Raw genomic sequence first — 20,634 nt, 5'->3', positions numbered from 1 at the left:
TTTTAGCTCGTAACGAGCTTATGTATGTCGAATTTACACAGACATTTCTTGTTAGGATTTCGATTTGACCTTGAAGAAAAGATAACAATGGACGAAGATTTAACGTTTACGGGTCGAAAGAGGGTAAGTGAGTTTGAAATGGAAGCAAACTTTGTCCGTTTTCGATCTTCGATGCTCGCTTGGTGTGTTTCCAAGGTTTTCGTATTGTGGTCCCGTGTACCAATTTTGGAGTAGGGTTTCTGTGGAGCTGTGGAGTGATGCCATATTGATGGAGTGAGCTAGCTAGTACAGTAGTTGTAGAAGAGAAATACAAATCAGTGGTTAAATTCTGTTAAAGGACAATTCACCTTGATATACATGTGGATTGAGTGAATGCAGCAATATCAGTAAAACACATAACATGTGAGAAAGTTTGTGGAAGATTGGCAATCTGTAAGTGTTAAAAAAAAAAGTTATGAATTTTCAATTTTGTGTGTGTGTGTGCAGTCATGAGTGCTGCGCTGGAGTCGGAGCATGAGCAGTTGATGTTGATTGTCGATTGTTGACTGAAAGATCGGTCTATATATCTGGTCATCGGGGATTTGTTCCGTGGAGACTGCGTCTGGCTGCACAGAATCCCTGGCCTCTTTTTAACCGCAGCAGCGACCCCATACGGACAAATACGTACCCGCGACGGGGTTAGCCTCTTTTGTAACCATAAAAGGCTATCCCACTGGCTCCTGATCCTGATCCTGTATTAAACTTACGATGCTCTGCGGTCTGTCATGCCAGCGATGGTCGCGCACAGACGTGTAAACGTTGTACAACTTGTATGATATATTATTAAACCCAATTTCATACAGTTTTATTTCATTCAAACAAGTTTGACATGACATAACACTTTATGCAGCAATATTTGGGGTAACTTTTTCACATTGTGCAATCAAAATACTCTCAGTATTTAATAACTAGATTAGATCACAGAAATTTGTATCCATATCGCAACATCGTCGTTCGCTAGTTGTAAGTCGCCATTTAAAACGTGTACCTCGCATGTGATTGGCTAACAGATTCATTTGTTGAGGAGCTGTTACGACCGTATCGACAGGCTGGTAGTTTTGTCTTTTTTCATGAAAATTCTACCAAAATGTTGGATAATTCATTAATCAGGTGAGGGCAATGCATTCTTGAAATGTTGATTTTGCTATACAAGTCTAAATTTGCCAATCCAGGGCTGTGAATTAGAGACGATCGAGAAGGGTAAGGTACAGATGGTACAGTGCAGTAGCTCACCCAATTCTCCATAGAGACAGTGACCAGTTAAGAGCTTCCATACAGTGAGGCATGGTACAACCTTCCGTCTGTCTCTGGAGGAGAGCTGTACAAACAACAAAATAAAAGACTCCTCTGGACAGACGGATCTTTCTGTCTATGCTGGATGACAAGATCAAGACTAACCTAACTGGGCAATTGTGCACTTTACAGCCCTATGTACATTGTACAGGATTGGTACCTCATTCCCAGTACGCCAAGGTGATATCCCATGAACCACCCCCACTGAGCAGCTGGCGAACTTCTCTTGCTGTATGGAACGCCGTTTGACAAGTGATAAGGTCACTAAAAGCCCACCTCACTCACTGTGCTTTTAGCTGCGTAGCCGACACATCGAACACTGTACGATGGCAATATCGCATGCCTTTGCTCTCCCCTGCTGGATTACTGGTATCGAGCTTTACATACTAAATGTAATGTTACATTTCAGAAAATTGGCATGATCATGGCGCAAAATGTGAGAAAGTTGGCTTGTTTGTGTGATACACAGCCGTGTCGCTGTACACAAGTGTGTGCTTTGCATGGAGTCTGGTTGGGGCCGATCGGGCGAGTAAATCGGCAACTGTTAAGACAATATAAAGACAACAAAGTGACGAATTGGGATAAGATTTTGGATTTTCTTTCATCATTTCACAAAATGATTTGGCCAAGGCAGTGGACATATTAATGTCTTCTGCGATATGTTAAATATTGATCCCCTGCTTGAGATAACAACACAGTGTCCATTCATTTAAAATCATGAATGAAGGACAAATGTTTACCACTGGTTGCGTTCCGTTGTGTACCAGTGCACAGCACCCTGTTTGTCTCTTCTCGATCGCGCCATGAGAGCAACCATATGGTGTACCATAAGTGCTTTCATCACACACACTTACGTTGATACATACACACACTGCATCCCCACGCAAAATGTCGCGCACTTGCACACAGCACAATACTGGAACACATGCTGTCGAACCAGTGGTGCCTGATAGGTACTTGAATTCGCACACACTGCTCGATTAGGGTAGAATCTCGTGCTGACAATATAGGGCTGTAAATTGCCCGAATGCCCCTAAATGTAAACAACAGTTAAGGCAAAGTGCTGCAGTTTATGAATATGATTTCACATGCATAAAACCATTTACCCCCAGTATTCGGTCATTTAAGCTTTCCTGCTATATTTTTAAACTAAAATAATACATACATGTACAGCAATGTATGTTAAATATAATATACATTGTATCACATTTCTGTAATTTCAATTTTCATTTTATTAAATGTATGATAGAATTTCACAAAATTCCTCCAAAAAATCATCACCTTGAAAATCCCCCAGAATATGGTCACTGCGATCAGAATTTGGTCAGGTGATATGCGCATTCAAAATCATTGTGCGTTCAAGGTTGCTGAAAAATATGCTGCACAATACCTTGTTGGTGCAAAATTGCATCGGGGACGTTACCTTGCGGTGCTCGGTTGTGACTGAATACTGGCAAGTGGGCTGCACTTGCATTCAACCCTTGTACATAAGTATTAAACTGCATTGGCTCATACAGAAATATCGTTTTTCTTTTTGCGTTTTTGCAGATACCATCACACTCTGAGCTTGCGATAAGCAAAAATTCCCGCTAAAGAACAGCATATTTCCTGATTTTTAGCACTTTCTCAGCGACTCAGAGTTCTTAGAACCAGGCTTGATTCACATTGGCTTCGGAAAAGTTGCGCCAATTCTGCATTTTTGGCTCTGAAATTTGGGATTTTGGATGGATTTATGGAGGGGACTAAGGGACTTTCCTGTTGTGAACGACAGTGCCAGTATGTGAAATGATGTGATTAGTGTGTGTTGTGGCGGTATAACTTGCTGGCTCGTGATTAGTGATAAGTGACCGAATACTGGTAGGCTTACCCTAAAGAGAATGCCACAAAGTTTAATTTTTGCAAACAAGTGCAAATTACCTTGACTTGTACTGATGTAAGTTTAGGGTATTCCCCCTGCCTTCTAAAAGAAGCAAGTCAAGTGCAGTGTAAATCTATAGCATCTAGGCTACAACTACATGCGTGTGTCTTTTATTATTCAGCCACACATGTGCAATTGTTTCCATATTATGAGTTGCTGGATACAGCCACACGCGTGTCACAATGTTTCTATCCATACACACGGAGGAAGAAGCTGGATATCGCTGTATGTGTAGAAGAGAAGCTTCCTGTGGATTCAAAATCAATAGCAAAATGATTTGGAGACTTCCGATTGTGTATCAGTCGCAATGTTACCAATTGCAGATGAAGCAATAACCCAGCTTAAGTGCTTCAAAATAGTTCTAAAATGTGAGTTACGGATAGAAACAACCAGTGTAGAAAAGTTACTCAATATAGTCATTGTGAGAATTGTTAGATACCATTGTATATATATATACAAAATGTGAACAATAGTTATGATAAAATTGTTTCTAGACTAAACCATCTACAGTTATGATTTAGTGAGAAAATCTCCTTATATTTTAGGCTATATTACAAAATCTTTATATGGTAGGGTGTTTTATGATGTTTTACAACTGACCTACGAATCTATATGTATCAAATGTGATAACTTGAATGTGTTTAGAACCACTGCGTCCAATGGTAAACAGTACCTTTGAGATAGAGTATTGGTACTCATACATCTTTTTACTTTGACTTTGGCTGCTCACTAGGGCTGCCCTGAAAATAACCTATTCTTTCTTACATGTACATTCTATACAACTTTGTTTTCTTCAAATAGTTTCCATGTCTTTCTCATCGTCTTTTCTCCTCACATATTTATTTATTTATTCATCTATTTATTTTTTGTCTTTGGCCTTGCCACAAACATTCATCTGTTTTAATTTAAGTTTTCTCAAAGAAGATTATTCCTAACCAAAGCCCTCTGGTTTTTATGCCTCCGCCACGAAGTGGTGCCGGAGGCATTATGTTTTCGGGTTGTCCGTCCGTTCGTCCGTCCGTCCGTCCGTCCGTCCGTCCGTCCGTCCGTCCTTCCGTCCGTCCGTAATGAATTTTGTGGACAAGGTAACTATCAAAACCTGTTGAGGTATCCTAATGAAACTTGGCATGTATGTGTATTAGGGGGTGAAGTTGTGCCTATCAACTTTAAGGTGCACATGCTCAAGTTCAAAGGTCAAAAGGTCAAGGTCAAATACATAAAATTTCACTATTTCCACCATATCTATTGAATGCCTGAAGATATTTTCTTGAAACTTAGTGTATACATGTATTACCCAATTAAGATTCTCTGGTGTAAGTTTGGGTCATGAGGGCAAAGGTCAAAGGTCAAAAGGTCAGGGTCAAATACATAACATTTCACTATTTCCACCATATCACCTATTGAATGCCTGAAGATATTTTCTTGAAACTTAGTGTATACATGTATTACCCAATTAAGATTCTCTGGTGAAAGTTTGGGTCATGAGGTCAGTGGTCAAAGGTCAAAAGGTCAAGTAAAAATATTAAAGCTTCTTTTTTTTCTCCGTACCTTGGAAAATTGTTCAAGGTATCTTCATGGAACATAGTATATACATGTACTGACTGGAAGTGATTATCTAGAGAATGTAGGGTTCATGGGGTCAAAGGTCAAGTGCAACACTTCAAATTTTACTATTTCCCTCATATTTATGCAATGCCAGCAGGGTTATTTTTTTTTTTTTACACTTGGTGTATGCATGTGTAACCTAATAGAAATTCTCTGGAAAGTTTTTTTTTTTTCTTCTTTTTTTGCCTCAAATGTCAAAAGGTCAAAGATCAAGTGAAAGTGCTGAACTAACTTTTTCCTCCATATCTCGGAAGTGGCTCAAGTTATCTTGAAACTTAGTACATATTAATTATGCATGTTCTACCTGAAAGTGATTATCTTATGAATTTTAGGGTCAAGGGCCAGATGAAAATGGTAACAATTTACTATTCAATTCAGAAATTGCACTTTTTCTCCACACCTGTACCTTGAAAATTACTCAATGCCTAAATGTATGAATGGGTCAAAGTCAAGTTAAAGTCCTTAAGTCCCTAGATACATGCTCTCCTATTCATCCAATTAAACCAAGGTCAAGGAAGGTGAACATTCAACACATTTGTGACAAACTAGTCATTTCAATATTTTGCCAATTTTGTGAAAATGTAATCACACATTGTCCACATGTACTATCTAGACCTATTCGGAAAATCATGCATTATGGCGGAGGCATACCAGTCGCCAAAGCGACATTTCTAGTTTTATCATTCTGTGCAAGCTTAGCTGAAATGATTAACCCAAAATTATTGCTATGATTTATGCCATACAATCAGTAATGCTAGCTTGCCCTCTCTCTCTCTCTCTTTCTCTGCTTCAATGCATCATCAAACTTTTAGGCTGGTGTGAAAATACTGGGTCCGTACCAGCGGACGTTTCGGGACAACAAGTATCTTGTTTGCACTCTGATTCCATGATTGACAACCAGGAGTGCGCAGCATAGAAGCAATTGCTTCAAGCAAAAGATCTAGCTTAAGCAATTGCTTATATCCATATCAATGCATTTAAACCTTTTGCTTGTGCTTTTACCTTTCGCTTGTCCCGCATAAGCAATTGCTTGCGTTTTCAACAAAAAGGACGTCACGCCTGTGCGAACTCAAAAACAAAGGCGAGTGTGACAGCATGTATTTTAAAGGGCATGTCTGTGCGGAAACACTTCTTGACATAGCAAAGGAACTATGAAATAACACTCATAAATGCACACACAGATGCACACACACATCTATACATGCACATGTACTGGCTGATTCCTATCCCTGCTTATAGTAGCCCGGATGTGCCAGATCGCATGTGGAGAGAGGTCTCTTTGCTCTCCACCGAAGTCAGACATCCTACCTGTTTTTCATCACATTTCGCTTGCTAACCACTGGACATTCCCTTTGTCGAAACGAAAAAGTTTCTTACACTACTTAGGAGGAATTTCTTGTAGATTCATACAAATGTACCACTCCTGCAAAAGTGTGGTCTTTCTTTTATGAATATGGAAATGCTTCTCAAGATAATATAAAGTTTTGGTACCTCAAAAGTTTCCCTGAATTTCCTTGTCTTAGTTGGTGTTTCAGGTTAAAGTACCTTTCATATTTAACTAACACTGTGAGACTTACTCGCCCCAAAGTGCTCTCGTGTCTTAGTAATCATGCAATAATGGTTTCGTACCAGAGCCGCCGCCGTACGGCGGTGAGGTAGTACATGTATTGTACGAAACCATTATTGCATGATAACTGCGACCAGCAGCGTGCAGCCCCATACAAAACATGTGTACGCATAGCTAACTGCGACCAGCAGCTCCATACGCATAGCGTAATGGGGCTTCGCATTGTAGCATCCAGGATCATGACAGATTTAGTATCACGGGTAAATATCAACTTAAAATCCAAAAATTTCTTCAATTTGAAGACTTACAAATTAAGTTGAAGTATTGAGAACAGGCTTCGGGCAACGTTTGGTTCTGCCAATAGTCCCTTTTTGTTCAAATTGATGACTGAATGTGACTCGGTCGAGAGGACCTTGGGAGAGCTACATACACTGAATACTACGGCCAGCGCATGCGCACACATCACATGCGCACAAATTTCAAATCCATGAACGGATAAGATGTTTGTGTGCCCATGCGCTGGCCGTAGTATTCAGTGTATGTAGCTCTCCCAAGGTCCTCTCGACCGAGTCACATTCAGTCATCAATTTGAACAGAAAGGGACTATTGTCAGAACCAAACGTTACCCGAATCCTGTTTTCAATACTTCAACCTAATTTGTAAGTGTTCAAATTGAAGAAATTTTTGGATTTTAAGTTGATATTTACCCGCGATACTAAATCTGTCATGATCCTGAATGCTACAATGCGAAGTCCCATTACGCTATGTGTACGATGGGGCTGCTGGTCGCAGTTAATTGCATGATTACTGAGACATGAGAGCACTTTGGGGCGAGTAAGTCTCACAGTGTCAGTTATATGAAAGGTACTTTAACCTGAAACACAAAAATTCAGGGAAACTTTTGAGGTACCACTTTATATTATCTTTAAAAGGGAATGTCCCTGTTAAGCAAATTTAAAAGCTCAAGCTCATTTTACAGAGCTTGGAAAATCGTAAGCAATTGCTAGCAAGAACAAGCAAAAGATGTGTTTGATGCATATGTTTTTAAGCAAATGCTTGGTCTCTAAGCCGTGGTTGCCATGGCAACAGCAGTTTTTTTAACCAATCATACAAAAATGTGTGGATTAGCTTAACTCCTTCAGTTTTCAAGCATTTGGCTTGAAAATTGGCACATGTGACCACTATGGTACGTAGATGTGCATACTTACTCTTTCGTCATTGTTGATCAATGTGTTGCCATGGTAACGGCATAGTTTGAATGAAAATCATACGAAAATATTGTGGATTCAGTTAACTCCCTCACTCTTTGAGCATTTGGCTTGAAATTTGGCACATGCAACCACTATAGCATATAGGTGTGCAAACTTAATCTTTCATCAGTGATGAACAATACGTTGCCATGGTAACAGCATCTTTTAACGAAAATGCATACAAAAATATTGTGGATTCAGCTAACTTCATTTAGTCTTCAAGCATTTAGCCAGAAATTTGGCACACATGACCACTGTGGTACATAGATGTGTAAATGTAATCTTTCGACAATGTCGATCAATGTGTTGCCATGGTAACAGCATATTTTTAATGAAAATCATACAAAAATATTGTGGATTCAGTTAACTCCCTCACTCTTTGAGCATTTGGCTTGAAATTTGGCACATGCAACCACTATAGCATAGAGATGTGCAAACTTAATCTGTCGTTAGTGATGAACAATACGTTGCCATGGTAACAGCATCTTTTCACTAAAATGCATACAAAAATATTGTGGATTCAGGTAACTACCTCAGTCTTTGAGCATTTAGCTTGAAATTTGGCACACCTGACCACTATGGTACGTAGATGTTCAAACTTAACCTTTTGTCATTGTTGATCATTGTGTTGCCATGGTAACAGTATAGTTTGAATGAAAATCATAAAAAAATATGGATTCAGGTAACTCCCTCAGTCTTTGAGCATTTGGCTTAAAATTTGGCACATGCAACCATTATAGTACAGAAATATGCAAACTTCATATTTCATCATTGTTGAACAAGGTGTTGCCATGGTAACAGTGCATTTTGAATGAAAATCATACAAACATATCAATTCTCCTAACTCTCTCTGTTTAGAGCATTTTGGCTTCAAATTTGGCACATGTTACCCCTACATTACCTAGATGTGCAAAAAATCTTTTGTCAGTGTGGAAAATGTGTTGCCATGGTAACAGTATATTTTGAATGAAAATGATACACTGATATTGTGTATTCAATTAAGCCCCTCATTCTTTTAGCATTTGGCTTGAAATTTGGCACATGTGACGGCTATGATATATGTAGTTGTGCAAACTTCATTTTTTTCTTAATGTCCAACATTGCGTTGCTATGGTTACACAATTTTTAATAAAGACCATAGAAATCGTCAGTTTATTTATCTTGCTCACTCAGTTTTTGAGCACTTGACTTGAGATGTGGGAGCAATACATTTATTCACTGTTGAACAGTGCATTGCCATGGTAATTTTTTTTTCATTAAAAAGTTAAAAAAAAGATAATCCTGGTTGAGCTAATTCCCTCAGTTGTGGGTGGGGGTATATTAATCACAATGAGTGATAGTTCTAGTTTGTATGAGTGCAATAAAGTGCAGATCGTTTTCAGAGGGTCAAATATGATGAGAAAATTGAAGTTTACAATATGCAGTTAGTAACTGGGAACAGTAACCATGCTCTACAAACATTGTATTGGAATGAACTATTGTCCAAAGTTCAAGTGTGTCAAACACAGAATATAAAAACAAATGCACCTGTAGATGTTTCTGCAGCTTGCCTATGTGACTGTTTGTTGATACAAAGTGTAGAGTTTGGTAGACTTCACCATTACCTTTGCATCTCTTAAGTCTCATACTGAAACCTTTATCTCTATTTCTTGACACTTCGTTTTTCTTCTTTAAATCAGTGTACAACAGTAGTATTTGGTCTACAGTTCTAAGCAAACAGAATTAAGTCTCATGATTGATTAAACCCAGCTATGTTTCAAGTCTGAAAATTAGTATGGACTGGAATACCAGGTCTACAATGCCGAGCAAACTCTAGTTCTGTATCAAAAGTACAATATACTGTATACGCTATTATTTTCGCGTACAGATATTTTCGCGAATGAAGAGGTCACAGACATTTTTGCGAGATGTTGTTTTTGCGATTTGACACAGAGGCATACATAAGCGCACTACTACCTTAGTGTATGGTGACATTTTCGCATGTTTTTAAATTTGCGGTCCAACTGAGATTTGCAAAATTCGCGAAAATTAAACCCTCGCAAAAATAACAGCTTATACAGTAAATAGTTTGAAATGGACGTTTTTTTTAATGCAGTTTTCTAATTTGTTAAAACCATGATATGATTTCCACCTCCCAAATGTTTTGTTTGTTTTTTATTTCTTTTTTAAAAATTTTTGTCTAGCTGCCCTGCACAATGTCACTTAACCTTAATGACATGACTTCATAATAATGTCAATCTAGATGTAAATGTTGTGCAATCATTCTGGTACTCATTGTCACTGCATACATGCATCTATGTTTGTTCTGTCAGAGCGCCAAGCAAGGACGAAGAGCCCGCAAAGCAGCGGAGGCAAACAGCAACCAGGCTAACGGTGACATAGGAGGAGATGAGTCAGCTGATAGCATCAGACCGCCCTCTCCCTCTGGGGTGGAGCAGGTAAGCCTCTGGATGCCATAGTGCAGTCACTATATCACCGCAACTCTTCATTCTGTTTTCTCTTGAGTCTGATCAATGCTGGTTTAGTCTTTATGTCCTTTATTCAAAACCGCCTGGTGTCCAAATAGTTCTTTTTTTTTGGGGGGGGGGGGTGAATATTGACAATATTTTAGAAGAACCAAAATGAAAACCATAGAAACACCGTAAAAATCTGTGTTAGGATGCAAGCTCATTCTGCTGATCTGCAATATTTATTATGTACGTGTACATTGTTTGATTATTACATCTTGACAATAACAAAGATAATGTGTGAAATATATACCAAAAATATATATTGTGCATTTTTATAACCATGAGAATTGAGAGATATCAGTATGCTTTACAGACTGAATAAACCTGTCAGGAAGGTAGGCCTACTATGTTTCCAAAATTCTGCAATACTATCTCCAGTAATTAGGAACCCTAAATGAGATCATCAGGGAGGTGGCATCCACCTCCCTGGTAAGATCAATCTGCTGACCTACAATTATATTTCTAAGTAAGCCTATCCTTTGATACTTGACCATAGCACAAATGGTAATGTTTGTCTTGTACAGTTGATCATAGCTGGACTGGACCAGAAGAACTACAAAAATATTAGATTTTCTACCTTATTTAGATTTATGAATACATATTTTAACAGAATCCTTTGCTACTTCAACCACATCTGGTATGAACAAAGACCAGAAACCCGATATCTGCCTCCCAGGTAATGCTTCTTCGCAACCATGGCAACTGCAAGATCTAGATAAAGTGAAGTCTGTGACCACTGTGTTTGCACACCCCCTTCCAAGAGGTGTGCTTGTAGAGGCCATAGAATACACAGGAGGTGGAAGGATGTGTGTGTGTGTGTGTGTGTGTTTGTGGCTGTGTATGTGTGTGTCAGCCAGTGTGTGCTGTCTTTGTATGCTTCTCAAAGGGGATGAACAGGGCATTCCCTAGCTGCACTATTGCTAGGATTAGGCACGGGGTATATATGTATCGCACGTAGAGCAGACGGCTTTCAGTGCAATAGCAGACTACGCCTGAGACAAAACGTGATATGGAGCTGGGCTTTTAGTTCAGGAATCTGTTGAAGATGTGCCAGTCGGAATGGCAGCGATTGACTTTTTCTTCCAGAAGGAGTTGGCAAAATTATCAAAACCTGCCAGATACGATGTAAGAGTTTTCTCTTCAGCTGGTGGTAATGTAAACTGTACTTGCTTAATAGAACACAAGCTGTTATCTAACTCACTGGGTTTATGACTGTGTGGGAGATGGTGGAACTACCATAGTACCGTTTTATGTATTCTCAGTGGCAACAAATGTATTCTGACATTATTAATTGACTTATTTTTGTAGACACTTTTATTGGAAAGCATCCCTATGCATTAGAAAAAAAAATGTGTTTTCATCTTTCTACAGCTTTATACAATGAAGGGTTTGGTAGAATGACTACAATTAGTGATGCATATTGTTACGATGTAGGTGTACTTGAGATATTTGTCTTTTTCATGTTTCATTTTCGTTGCATACCTACGTTATGTTATTGTGTACTTAAGCATTTGAAATATTTTTGCTACAAGTGCTTGATTTATTTCTAACCAACGCTGATAAGAGCAGTGGTACAACTAGACCACTTCCTTCGTCACCACTTATGATAGGGCAAGAATTATGCTCCTATATCAGTTACATGTGCACTTACAATTACCTGTATTTCATCATACCTGGTATTTTGTAGTACAGTGTGTGTTGGCCATAATGTATGAGTTAAAATTTTGAAAGACAGAATTCAAAAGGGATGACACTGACTGTGTTTTAAAAAGAGCCATGCAGTCTGATCTGTGTGTCTTGTTCGCAACTTTGATAGAGAATGGTGCTCTTTTTATGCCTCCGCCACGAAGTGGTGCCGGAGGCATTATGTTTTCGGGTTGTCCGTCCGTCCGTACGTACGTCCGTACGTACGTCCGTACGTCCGTCCGCTTTCGTTTACGCGATAACTTGAGTAATATTTACTGGAATTTTACCAAACTTGGTCCAAGTATGAAGTATGATGGGGCAACGATTTGATAAGATTTTGGGTGAAATCGGCTAAAGGTCAAAGGTCAAGGTCAAATCATGAAATTGTATCCGTTTACGCGATAACTCAAGACTGTATAGAGCAAATTTCACCAAACTTTGTTGGAGGATGATATTTGATGGGACAATTACTTGATTAGTTTTTCAGTGAAATCGGACAGAGGTCAAAGGTCAAAGATCAAGGTCAAATCCTAAAATTTATCTGTTTATGTGATAACTCAAAACTGGATGAAGCAGCTTTCACCAAACTTGGTCCAAGGATGATGTATGATGGGACAATTAGTTGAGTAGATTCTATTGACATTGACAAGAGGTCAAAGGTCAAAAGGTCAAGGTCAAATGCTAAAAATGTTGCTATTTCCCCCATATCTATGCAATGCCCGCAGTTATTTTCTTGAAACTTAGTGTAGACATGTACTACTGCGTAAGGATTCTCCAGAGAGAGTTTCATGTCATAAGGCCAAAGGTCAAAAGGTCAAAGGTTAGGTGAAAATGTTGCAATATCACTTTTCTCGCAAATGGTTCAATGTATATCTTCATGGAACTTGGTACATATGCATGTACTGACTGGCAGGGATTATCTAGGAAATTTAAGGGTCATGGGTCAATAGTCAGGGGGTTCAAAGGTCAAGGTCAACTCCTCAAAATGTTACTATTTCCCTCATATACTAGTATATGCAACGATTGCATTATTAGTTTTAAAATTTAATATATGTACATGTATTACTTGATGGAGATTCTCTTGGAAATTTCCAGCCAGAAGGTCAAAGGTCAAAGGTTAAGGTCAAAGGTCAGGTTTGAATAAAAAATATATATATTTTGTACTGTAATTACACTCTTTCTTCATACCTTGAAAATTATACTCAATGCATAAACTTATAATAAGGTCGGTCAGAAGTCAAGTAAAAATTTTCAATTCCCCAAATATGTGTACCTGCACTCTTTAATAGACAATTATAGCAAACCCAGTTCGTGGAAAGTGAACATTCAAGATATTTTTGACAAACCTGTTATTTCGATATTTTGCCAGTTATGTGAAACTGTCATCACACATTGTGAAGACATCGTACTATACACCTATTGGGAGAATCATGCATTATGGCGGAGGCATCAGTCGCCTTAGCGACATTTCTAGTTTCTTAAAGTGCAAAGAAATCAACCTCAAAAACTGGCTTTATGAAACAAAGAGGTCTATGAAAACCAAAGTTTCTCCATCTGTTAGGAAAGAGTTGAGGTGTGCTGATTGAATGGTAGGGATGAAGCTATTATTCCATCATGCTCTGTGAATGTGTACCATGCTTCAATCATTATTCATTTATCTAATTTATTTGTTTATTTTTTGGCTTATGGTTGTTCAAAATAAAATTACTGTAACTTGCCTAGAAGAAAGAGATTAGATGGAGCTAAGCAACAGAAAGTAGGGTTCGAGAGCATTTGTAAGAAATGATGCTATTAAATTTTCCTGAAAATCAAACAAGTGATGTCTCAAAGGTGGATGGACTGTGGATACTGAATCCTTCAATTCTATTCTGGTATCCTTTAAAACATCAGTTCAGTGTGCTCCTTTTGTGAAAAGTTTTATGACACTTTTTGGTATTAGAATGAAAAATGAAATCTCTGAGGAGGTGGTTGTCCTTGATTTGAATTCATCTGTTAACTCTGTCTGGTGTGGCATATGTACAGTGTAGACTCATTATTGTTTTTCATATCAATTTACACTTTTCTTAAAACTTCTTTTTTTGCAAGGTTTGAAAATTTGTATGCCTTGTGACATGAATACTGTGAAGTGATTGGCTGGTAATCCAACCAATCTCCTGTCTTGATGTCTCCCACAGGCTGACTCTGAAGATGCCCCTCCATCTCGTCCTCCGAGGAGACAGACGGGATGGGGAGACGACTCCTCCAAGCCTGCCAAGAGACGGTAAGTTTTCCTCCAGGGCTGTCTCTTCTTGTCATCTTGTCATCTTGAGTCATTCTCAGATTTGTCAATCTATTTTCAGGATGATGTGTAAGCATATTTCAATATTTTACCTCACAGTGCTTATTGAGATTTGGTGTTGTTTGGTAAGCATGCTTTTTACTAATTTTGAGTCAATCCAAAGTTGAAGTATTGATAATTTGATTGGTTATGGTTCATGAGGAAATACATGTATGTACTTTGCAAATAGGCATGTGATGCATTGTACATTCAAATGTGCACAGTTCATGTGTCCATCCTAACTGGGTGGCTGCTAATACTATTTTAAGATCAATTATTCATTCAGTGTATGCCTGAATAGCAGTTTGCTGACACACGCATTAATCTCTCATCACATAACAATTGACCTATTCTTCAGCACAGTTTGTCTATGTTTCAAAGTTAAATAGAATTTTTTTCTTGAACAATGACTTGTTGAACTCATTCAAAAGCATGACGTGCAGTCTACGGAAAGAAGCCGTGGATGTTATATAATGAACATTGTACACCTTATACATGTACTTTGGACCTTTGGTCAGTCTAATCTGTGTTTGATGGTGTTGGTTACTGTGCAGCCTCAGTGAATTAGGTTGTATGTGCGTTTGGGATTACCACTACTCAAATTCCCTAAATCCCATGAAACAAATTTATTGAGCATGATTATCAGTCTAAAATGATGACTACAAATGAATGTAATATCTGGATCTATAGAGCTGTAGATTGTATTCAAAGATAAGAAAGGTAATAATCTTTGAGAGTCGTGTGTAATCATAACCATACCGTGTTGTATTTGCATTGCTTGGCAGTTACCACTGTAGTGTGCCAGGCTTTAATACATACGTAATTCCCTGTATCCCTTGACAACACCTGCCATGATCATATCATTAACTAACGGTTATGACGGCATGGTCTCCACTGTTAAGTTTCAGCAGCTGCTTCTCTTCAGAGATGCAGAAATTGGCTTCAGAGCTGTTTTGTTCTCAGATCACGGCCTTCTCACAGACAAAATAAATAAACAAATAGATAAATTAATTAATTCATTCATTAAATAAATGCAGATGTGTTTAGCTGTATCATTGTCATCGAGAGACTTTCATTCCTTTCAATTGACCATTGAAGAATGTATTATGGGCACAACTGGCAAGAAACGTACTGTGCAGAGGGGTTGTTGTTGAATAGTAGCAGGGCAATTAACCCCCCCCCCCAAAAAAAAAAAAAAAAAAAAAAATGGTTAGTGAAGGTTAGAGTAAAGATTAGGGTTAGGGTTAGGATCAGGTTCAGGATTAGGGTTAGGATCAGGGGAAAGTGCGGGTGATTGCCAAGTGGGTAATTGCCCTAGATCCGTTTAATAGCATGTGAACTTGTTGTTGAGTATAATTATAGAAATTCATCAGGAATGTAAATCTAAGTCATATACCATGTATTTTTTGAAGACAGTTGTACCTTTAGTAGTGTATCAATTAAAGTAGGCACAAGTATGAGTTTACAATCAAGTCATTCACAGATGATACTTCATGGAATGTTAATCCTGAAATGCATAAAATGTCTGGCTTTTGATTAATGAAACCAGTGGAAGCTTAGATGATGATCTGGAGCCATTTTCAGCAAAGTAAGTTTGGTTAGAAAACCACTCTCTGACTTGGGTAGCTTTACCCTTTGCGTGGTTGACTGTTTGCAGTGCCAAGTGCTTCATAACAACAGCAATTCTCTTTGGTATTCTGCTGTCACCTTTGTTTTCTTTTACTGTCTCCTACAGTGAATTTAGCCAGGTACTTTTTTGACATGCACCTGTTGTGTTCAACATTCTTTGTCTTTTGCATTTCTTTTTTTTTGGATGGTACATGTATTGATAATAAATTGCTGCACTCGTTCCTTTTCTTTTGACTTAAATTGTTCTTCCCTATTTCTGGCTGTTTCAAGAGACGATTCCCTGTGAGCAGTATCAGGTTTTTGTTTGAATAGCCTCATGCCTACAGTGGTGTATTGATTGTACACATTATTCTTTCTCTTCTAAACCTGTTTGATATCATTTACATGTAGTTGCTGATAGTTCACAGTGGTCGTAATAAGAAAGGAAATTTCTTCAATATGATCTTCATCATGTACCACGATCAGTGATTATAGATCTTTCATGGTCAAGTGGTTATGATATGAACCTTTCTAGAAAGAGTTTAAAAACATATCATGAAGCCTGTCTGCACAAGTCTATCAGTGCTTTGTTTCTCATGCTAAAACTTAGTTTGCACCAGTCTGTGACTGTTCTGTGCTTTCATATGGTGCAAAATTCAAGTGTTACAATCTATCTCTGTCTCTGCATTATCTTTTCACTAATCTATGCTCACAATTGCTTCTTACTGTAACATTTACTTTTCTGCAGTTTTCATTTTACTTTCCTTATAGGTTGAAAACTTAAAAGGAAAAGAAAAGAATCCCCTTTGCCAGTGGTTGTCCTAAAGCAAGTGCATGAATTTATAGACAATTTGTTTTCAACTAAACAGAAGCTTTTGTGACATTTAGGTAGCTCTTCTCAATGTAAAGAGTTTATTAGATAGGTAGGAGAATAAAGGATACTGAAGCTCACTTTAGTGTGAATCAAGTTGATGTGATCAACTATTAAGTCTCGAGTGATATTGATGCCAGAAGCTTGGTCTGTGATAGTACCTTCAGAGGTTGAAGATTGAGTTTTATTGTTCCTTTCTTGGCCACCACTTTCTCTCATTCTCTTACTTTCAAGATATGATTTATTTGTGCTATATGTACGTGAATGTTGTCGTCACACTTTCACTAGCAATGCAAACTTTAAGCTGATGTTTCCTTTGTTATATTTTAAATGCGTGTGACGGAAATTACAAGATGCTTTCCTTTCACCAGTTGTTTTTTGTGTATCACTCTCTTGTTCAAAGGAAACTACTATAGTGTTTGTATTGTCCTATAATACTACAGAAAGGTACATGTAATTAATGCCAAGCATCATTAGTGCATAAAAAAAACAAAAACAAAACAAAAAACAAAACAACAACAAAGGAAATCAAGGTGGCCATGTGGGGAATTTTATCATCATTATTTGTTTTTTCTCCCCTGGCCTAATTGGAAACAGGTTTGCCTTTGTTGCCAATGTTAAGTTGCATCTTTTATGTTTAAAAGTTTTTTTGCAGCTACAGTTGTAGGACATCACTGCTACTGACATGTCTCAACAGCTGGTTTAAAAACTGCAGTCCAGCTGAACAATTGTTCCACCTCATATGCTAGTATTGTTTTGATGATGGAGGTGGTGGGATAGTTTGTGTGATACAGGATCAGCCATTTGTATATCTTTCAAAAAGTAGAAAATCAATACAAAATAATGCTTGTTTAGTCGGATAGTCAAGTACCACCAGTAAATCGTTGCAGAAGTTACAGTGAGCCTTTATGATTTCACAGTCATTTCTTGGCTAGAAACATGTTTTTGTCCAGCAGTTTTAAAAATCAGCTCAATGAACAAATTTATTAGTAAATTGCTTTGGAGTTGTAACCATGTCTAACAATTGTTGAAGTGGAAGGTTCAAATCTGGACCATAACCCTTTCATACACCATGTGTGTGTTTGCATGTCATCAATCTACATAAAAGTGATAATTGCAAAAGGTGTCATACTGTTTTGATTTTCTTTCAGTAATATCATGCATCATTACAACATATGGTACAATTTACTTTGAAATTGAGTTAAAGTTAAATTGTGAGAGTCATTTTTCAACATGCCAAGTCTGAAATTTCCATTCTCTCTTTCTGTCTGTATGTACACCTGTCTGCGTGTACACCTCTCTGTCTGTCTGTCACCTGTCAATGAAACAACGTGTGCTTACAGTGACAAACCAGAAGTAACCACTTCAAACAAGCAGGACTCAGATGATGGTGAGTGTACAATCCTACATCCTTCAGACTTGAAGTCAAAATTCCTTCATTGTCTGCCTTTCTCTCAGGAGTTCGTTGTTCATAACTGAACTGTATCAATTTCTTTGTACCAATAAGATCTATTAGTATGGGTATGCCATTATAGCATCTCCCCTCCCCCATGCTACTCGACAAGAAGCATTTGTATGCAGAACATGCCATCTGCACAGCGTACATGTACACATTTACTGCACCCTTACCCTGTCTGCATTCAGTGTTACAAGTCCCCTAGTCCAGTAGAGTCTGCATTTAATGCATTGGCAACCAAAGAGATCCTACGTAGAGTTATAAAGAAATTATTACACAAATTAAGATCAAGTCTTATTTCCTCCATCTCTCTCAATATACATTTAACATTTTCCCATGTTCAGAATACATACATAATATACCAACCTCTTCCATTTTCTCCTTGCCCCCCCTTTTATTTGGCCTAAATCTCTCAGACATATTCCCTGACAGAATTTCCCCACCAATCCTGACATACTACTGTCTGTATAATTATGTCTATAAAAATTACATTGCAAAGTTGATCATTGAAGATTTTTTTTTTTTGTACTGTCCAGTGACATCCATATGAATACTTTGCAATCTATGATACTTTCTTAAATTCTCTTACTGCCATAACTTATAAATAAATTCTTCAACACAAGCCTACATGCACACACATACTAACACATGCACCTTCATACACCCAAATACAAGCACACACACACACACACACACAAACACAAACACGCAGAGGTAATACACCAGTGTATACAGTGATAAGCTCCTTAAATCAACATGCTGTGCTTATTGACGTGCCTTTGGAAATGGGATAAGTTGTCGTTTTAAGGGTCTCTACTCATTTTCAAGTAGACTTGCTCGGTGTATGCTTAGAGTAATCTGTTGCTAAGGCTAAGCAAGATAAAAGTTTTATTTCTGGACCACCATGCTCTTAACAGACATTCCAGTTATTCCTGACTTGGATGACGTCCAAGAGGAGGACCTGGCCACTCAGATTGCAGCTCCACCCAGTGTGCAGGTCAACAGGGTCATCACATACCGGGAGCTGGACAATGACCTCTTGAAGCACTCTCAACTCCTCACCCTGGTCAGTCTTTCTTATGATGACATCCATGTACTTTGTGATTTATCCTTAAAGATGGTTTTATGATGTACCAAAATTATGATAAATGTTGTAAAATGCATCATAGATTGAAGTTTTCTTATTTCAAGTAAATCAACTTGTTTCATGCCAGACCTGACTTTAATTAACTTCAATTTTCTGCAGTTGTGCTACTTTTTTATTTCTATCTCTGATGAGGAAGTAGCCATGTTGTGCATGTATCTATGAGAAAGTCAAAATGGTACACAACATTTGCAAGATTATGTTGATACTTATAAAATAACATTTACACAAACACATTGATTCATATATTTTGAGATGAAGAGTCAAATTGATAAGTGCTTGATGCCTTGTAGCTATGAGCTGATATGTCATGCTTGATGTTGTGATAGTAGATACCAATTTTTGACAGTAAGGTGTCAAAACACCCTACAAGCACTGCATACAGGCTTAACTGTAAGACCTCTTCATTGCCTACTGGTAAGTCTAAACTCATGATATGTATTGATACATCCACAGGACAATGAGATAGACCTGAAGCTGCTGAGTAAAGGACTAGCAGCCGAGTCTGAGGTGATGGAAGAGGACAAGCCGTGGGACTGGGACCATCTCTTTACTGAAGTTTCCTCTGAGCTCCAGACAGAGTGGGACCAGGCCAACAATCAGACTTCTGATACTAGTATTGCTGGCACAGCCTGAAGGAGTCACCCAGTGGTAGGACCACATCAATCTTAACTCGGACTCCTCCCAGCTAAAGACAGCAATTCACAGGACAGTGTAGATTTATCCCCTACTTGAACCTTTTTCCCAAGCTATGACTATTTTGACCCCTATCAAAATATTCCAAGGGTGACTGGAGTCAAGATAAAAGTAAGCATTCTGTTGTTTCAGACAGGCAGCTGTGCCTGTCAGCTGTGCCTGTCTTGAACACCTGCTGAACAGATACTGAGTGAGAGACTTACTATGTCATGAACCTGTGCTTCTCAACTCATGGGCTGTGAATCTCTCGCAAGTCGGCCGCGATGTCAGCCAAAAATCAGATAGACAAGATTCGTAAACAATTAAACTGGGCCTCAGGTTAAAAAAACCCAACAATTTCTATGTTGTCCATATGACTGTACGGTAGCTTGTCTGTCGAGTATGCATGCAGAGCATACATAGGCAGATACAGTGCATTCCCGTTATAACGCACACGGTTACAACGAAATAAAAATTCAGGCTGCAACATTATTGGCTCTATGTATTTTTATTGTTTATTTGTTCTGTTATAGCAAAATTTCGATATAATGAAAGAAAACTGCCTGTCCTGAGGACTTCATTATAACGGCAGTCCACTGTAATATTGTTTGACACTGAAGTAGGTAGGAAAAGAAATCTTGCTGCTGAATCTCCTGCCTGTCAGTGTGCTGTTAGTGATCTGTGTCTATGTTTGA

The 20,634-nt window shown here is 38.2% G+C and overlaps 1 protein-coding gene across 1 annotated transcript; it reads left to right on the top strand.

Annotated features, from left to right (window-relative positions):
- The first annotated feature begins 7 nt into the window (after window positions 1-7).
- Window positions 8-20,241, top strand: LOC139718013 (intraflagellar transport protein 43 homolog A-like). The gene is made up of 7 exons (XM_071629500.1): window positions 8-123; window positions 9,985-10,110; window positions 14,043-14,128; window positions 15,735-15,773; window positions 18,008-18,054; window positions 19,038-19,186; window positions 19,721-20,241. Exons 1-7 carry the CDS (start codon window positions 25-27, stop codon window positions 19,898-19,900), a joined length of 726 nt encoding a protein of 241 aa, XP_071485601.1. The 5' UTR covers window positions 8-24; the 3' UTR covers window positions 19,901-20,241.
- The last annotated feature ends 393 nt before the right edge of the window (window positions 20,242-20,634 follow it).

The sequence above is a fragment of the Diadema antillarum genome, unplaced genomic scaffold, assembly GCF_040938485.1.
Source record: "Diadema antillarum isolate AM-2024a unplaced genomic scaffold, OU_Dant_1.0 scf00000087, whole genome shotgun sequence".
Taxonomy (NCBI): domain Eukaryota; kingdom Metazoa; phylum Echinodermata; class Echinoidea; order Diadematoida; family Diadematidae; genus Diadema; species Diadema antillarum.
Note: the sequence above shows the minus strand (reverse complement) of the source record. Positions and strands in the feature narration are given on the sequence as shown.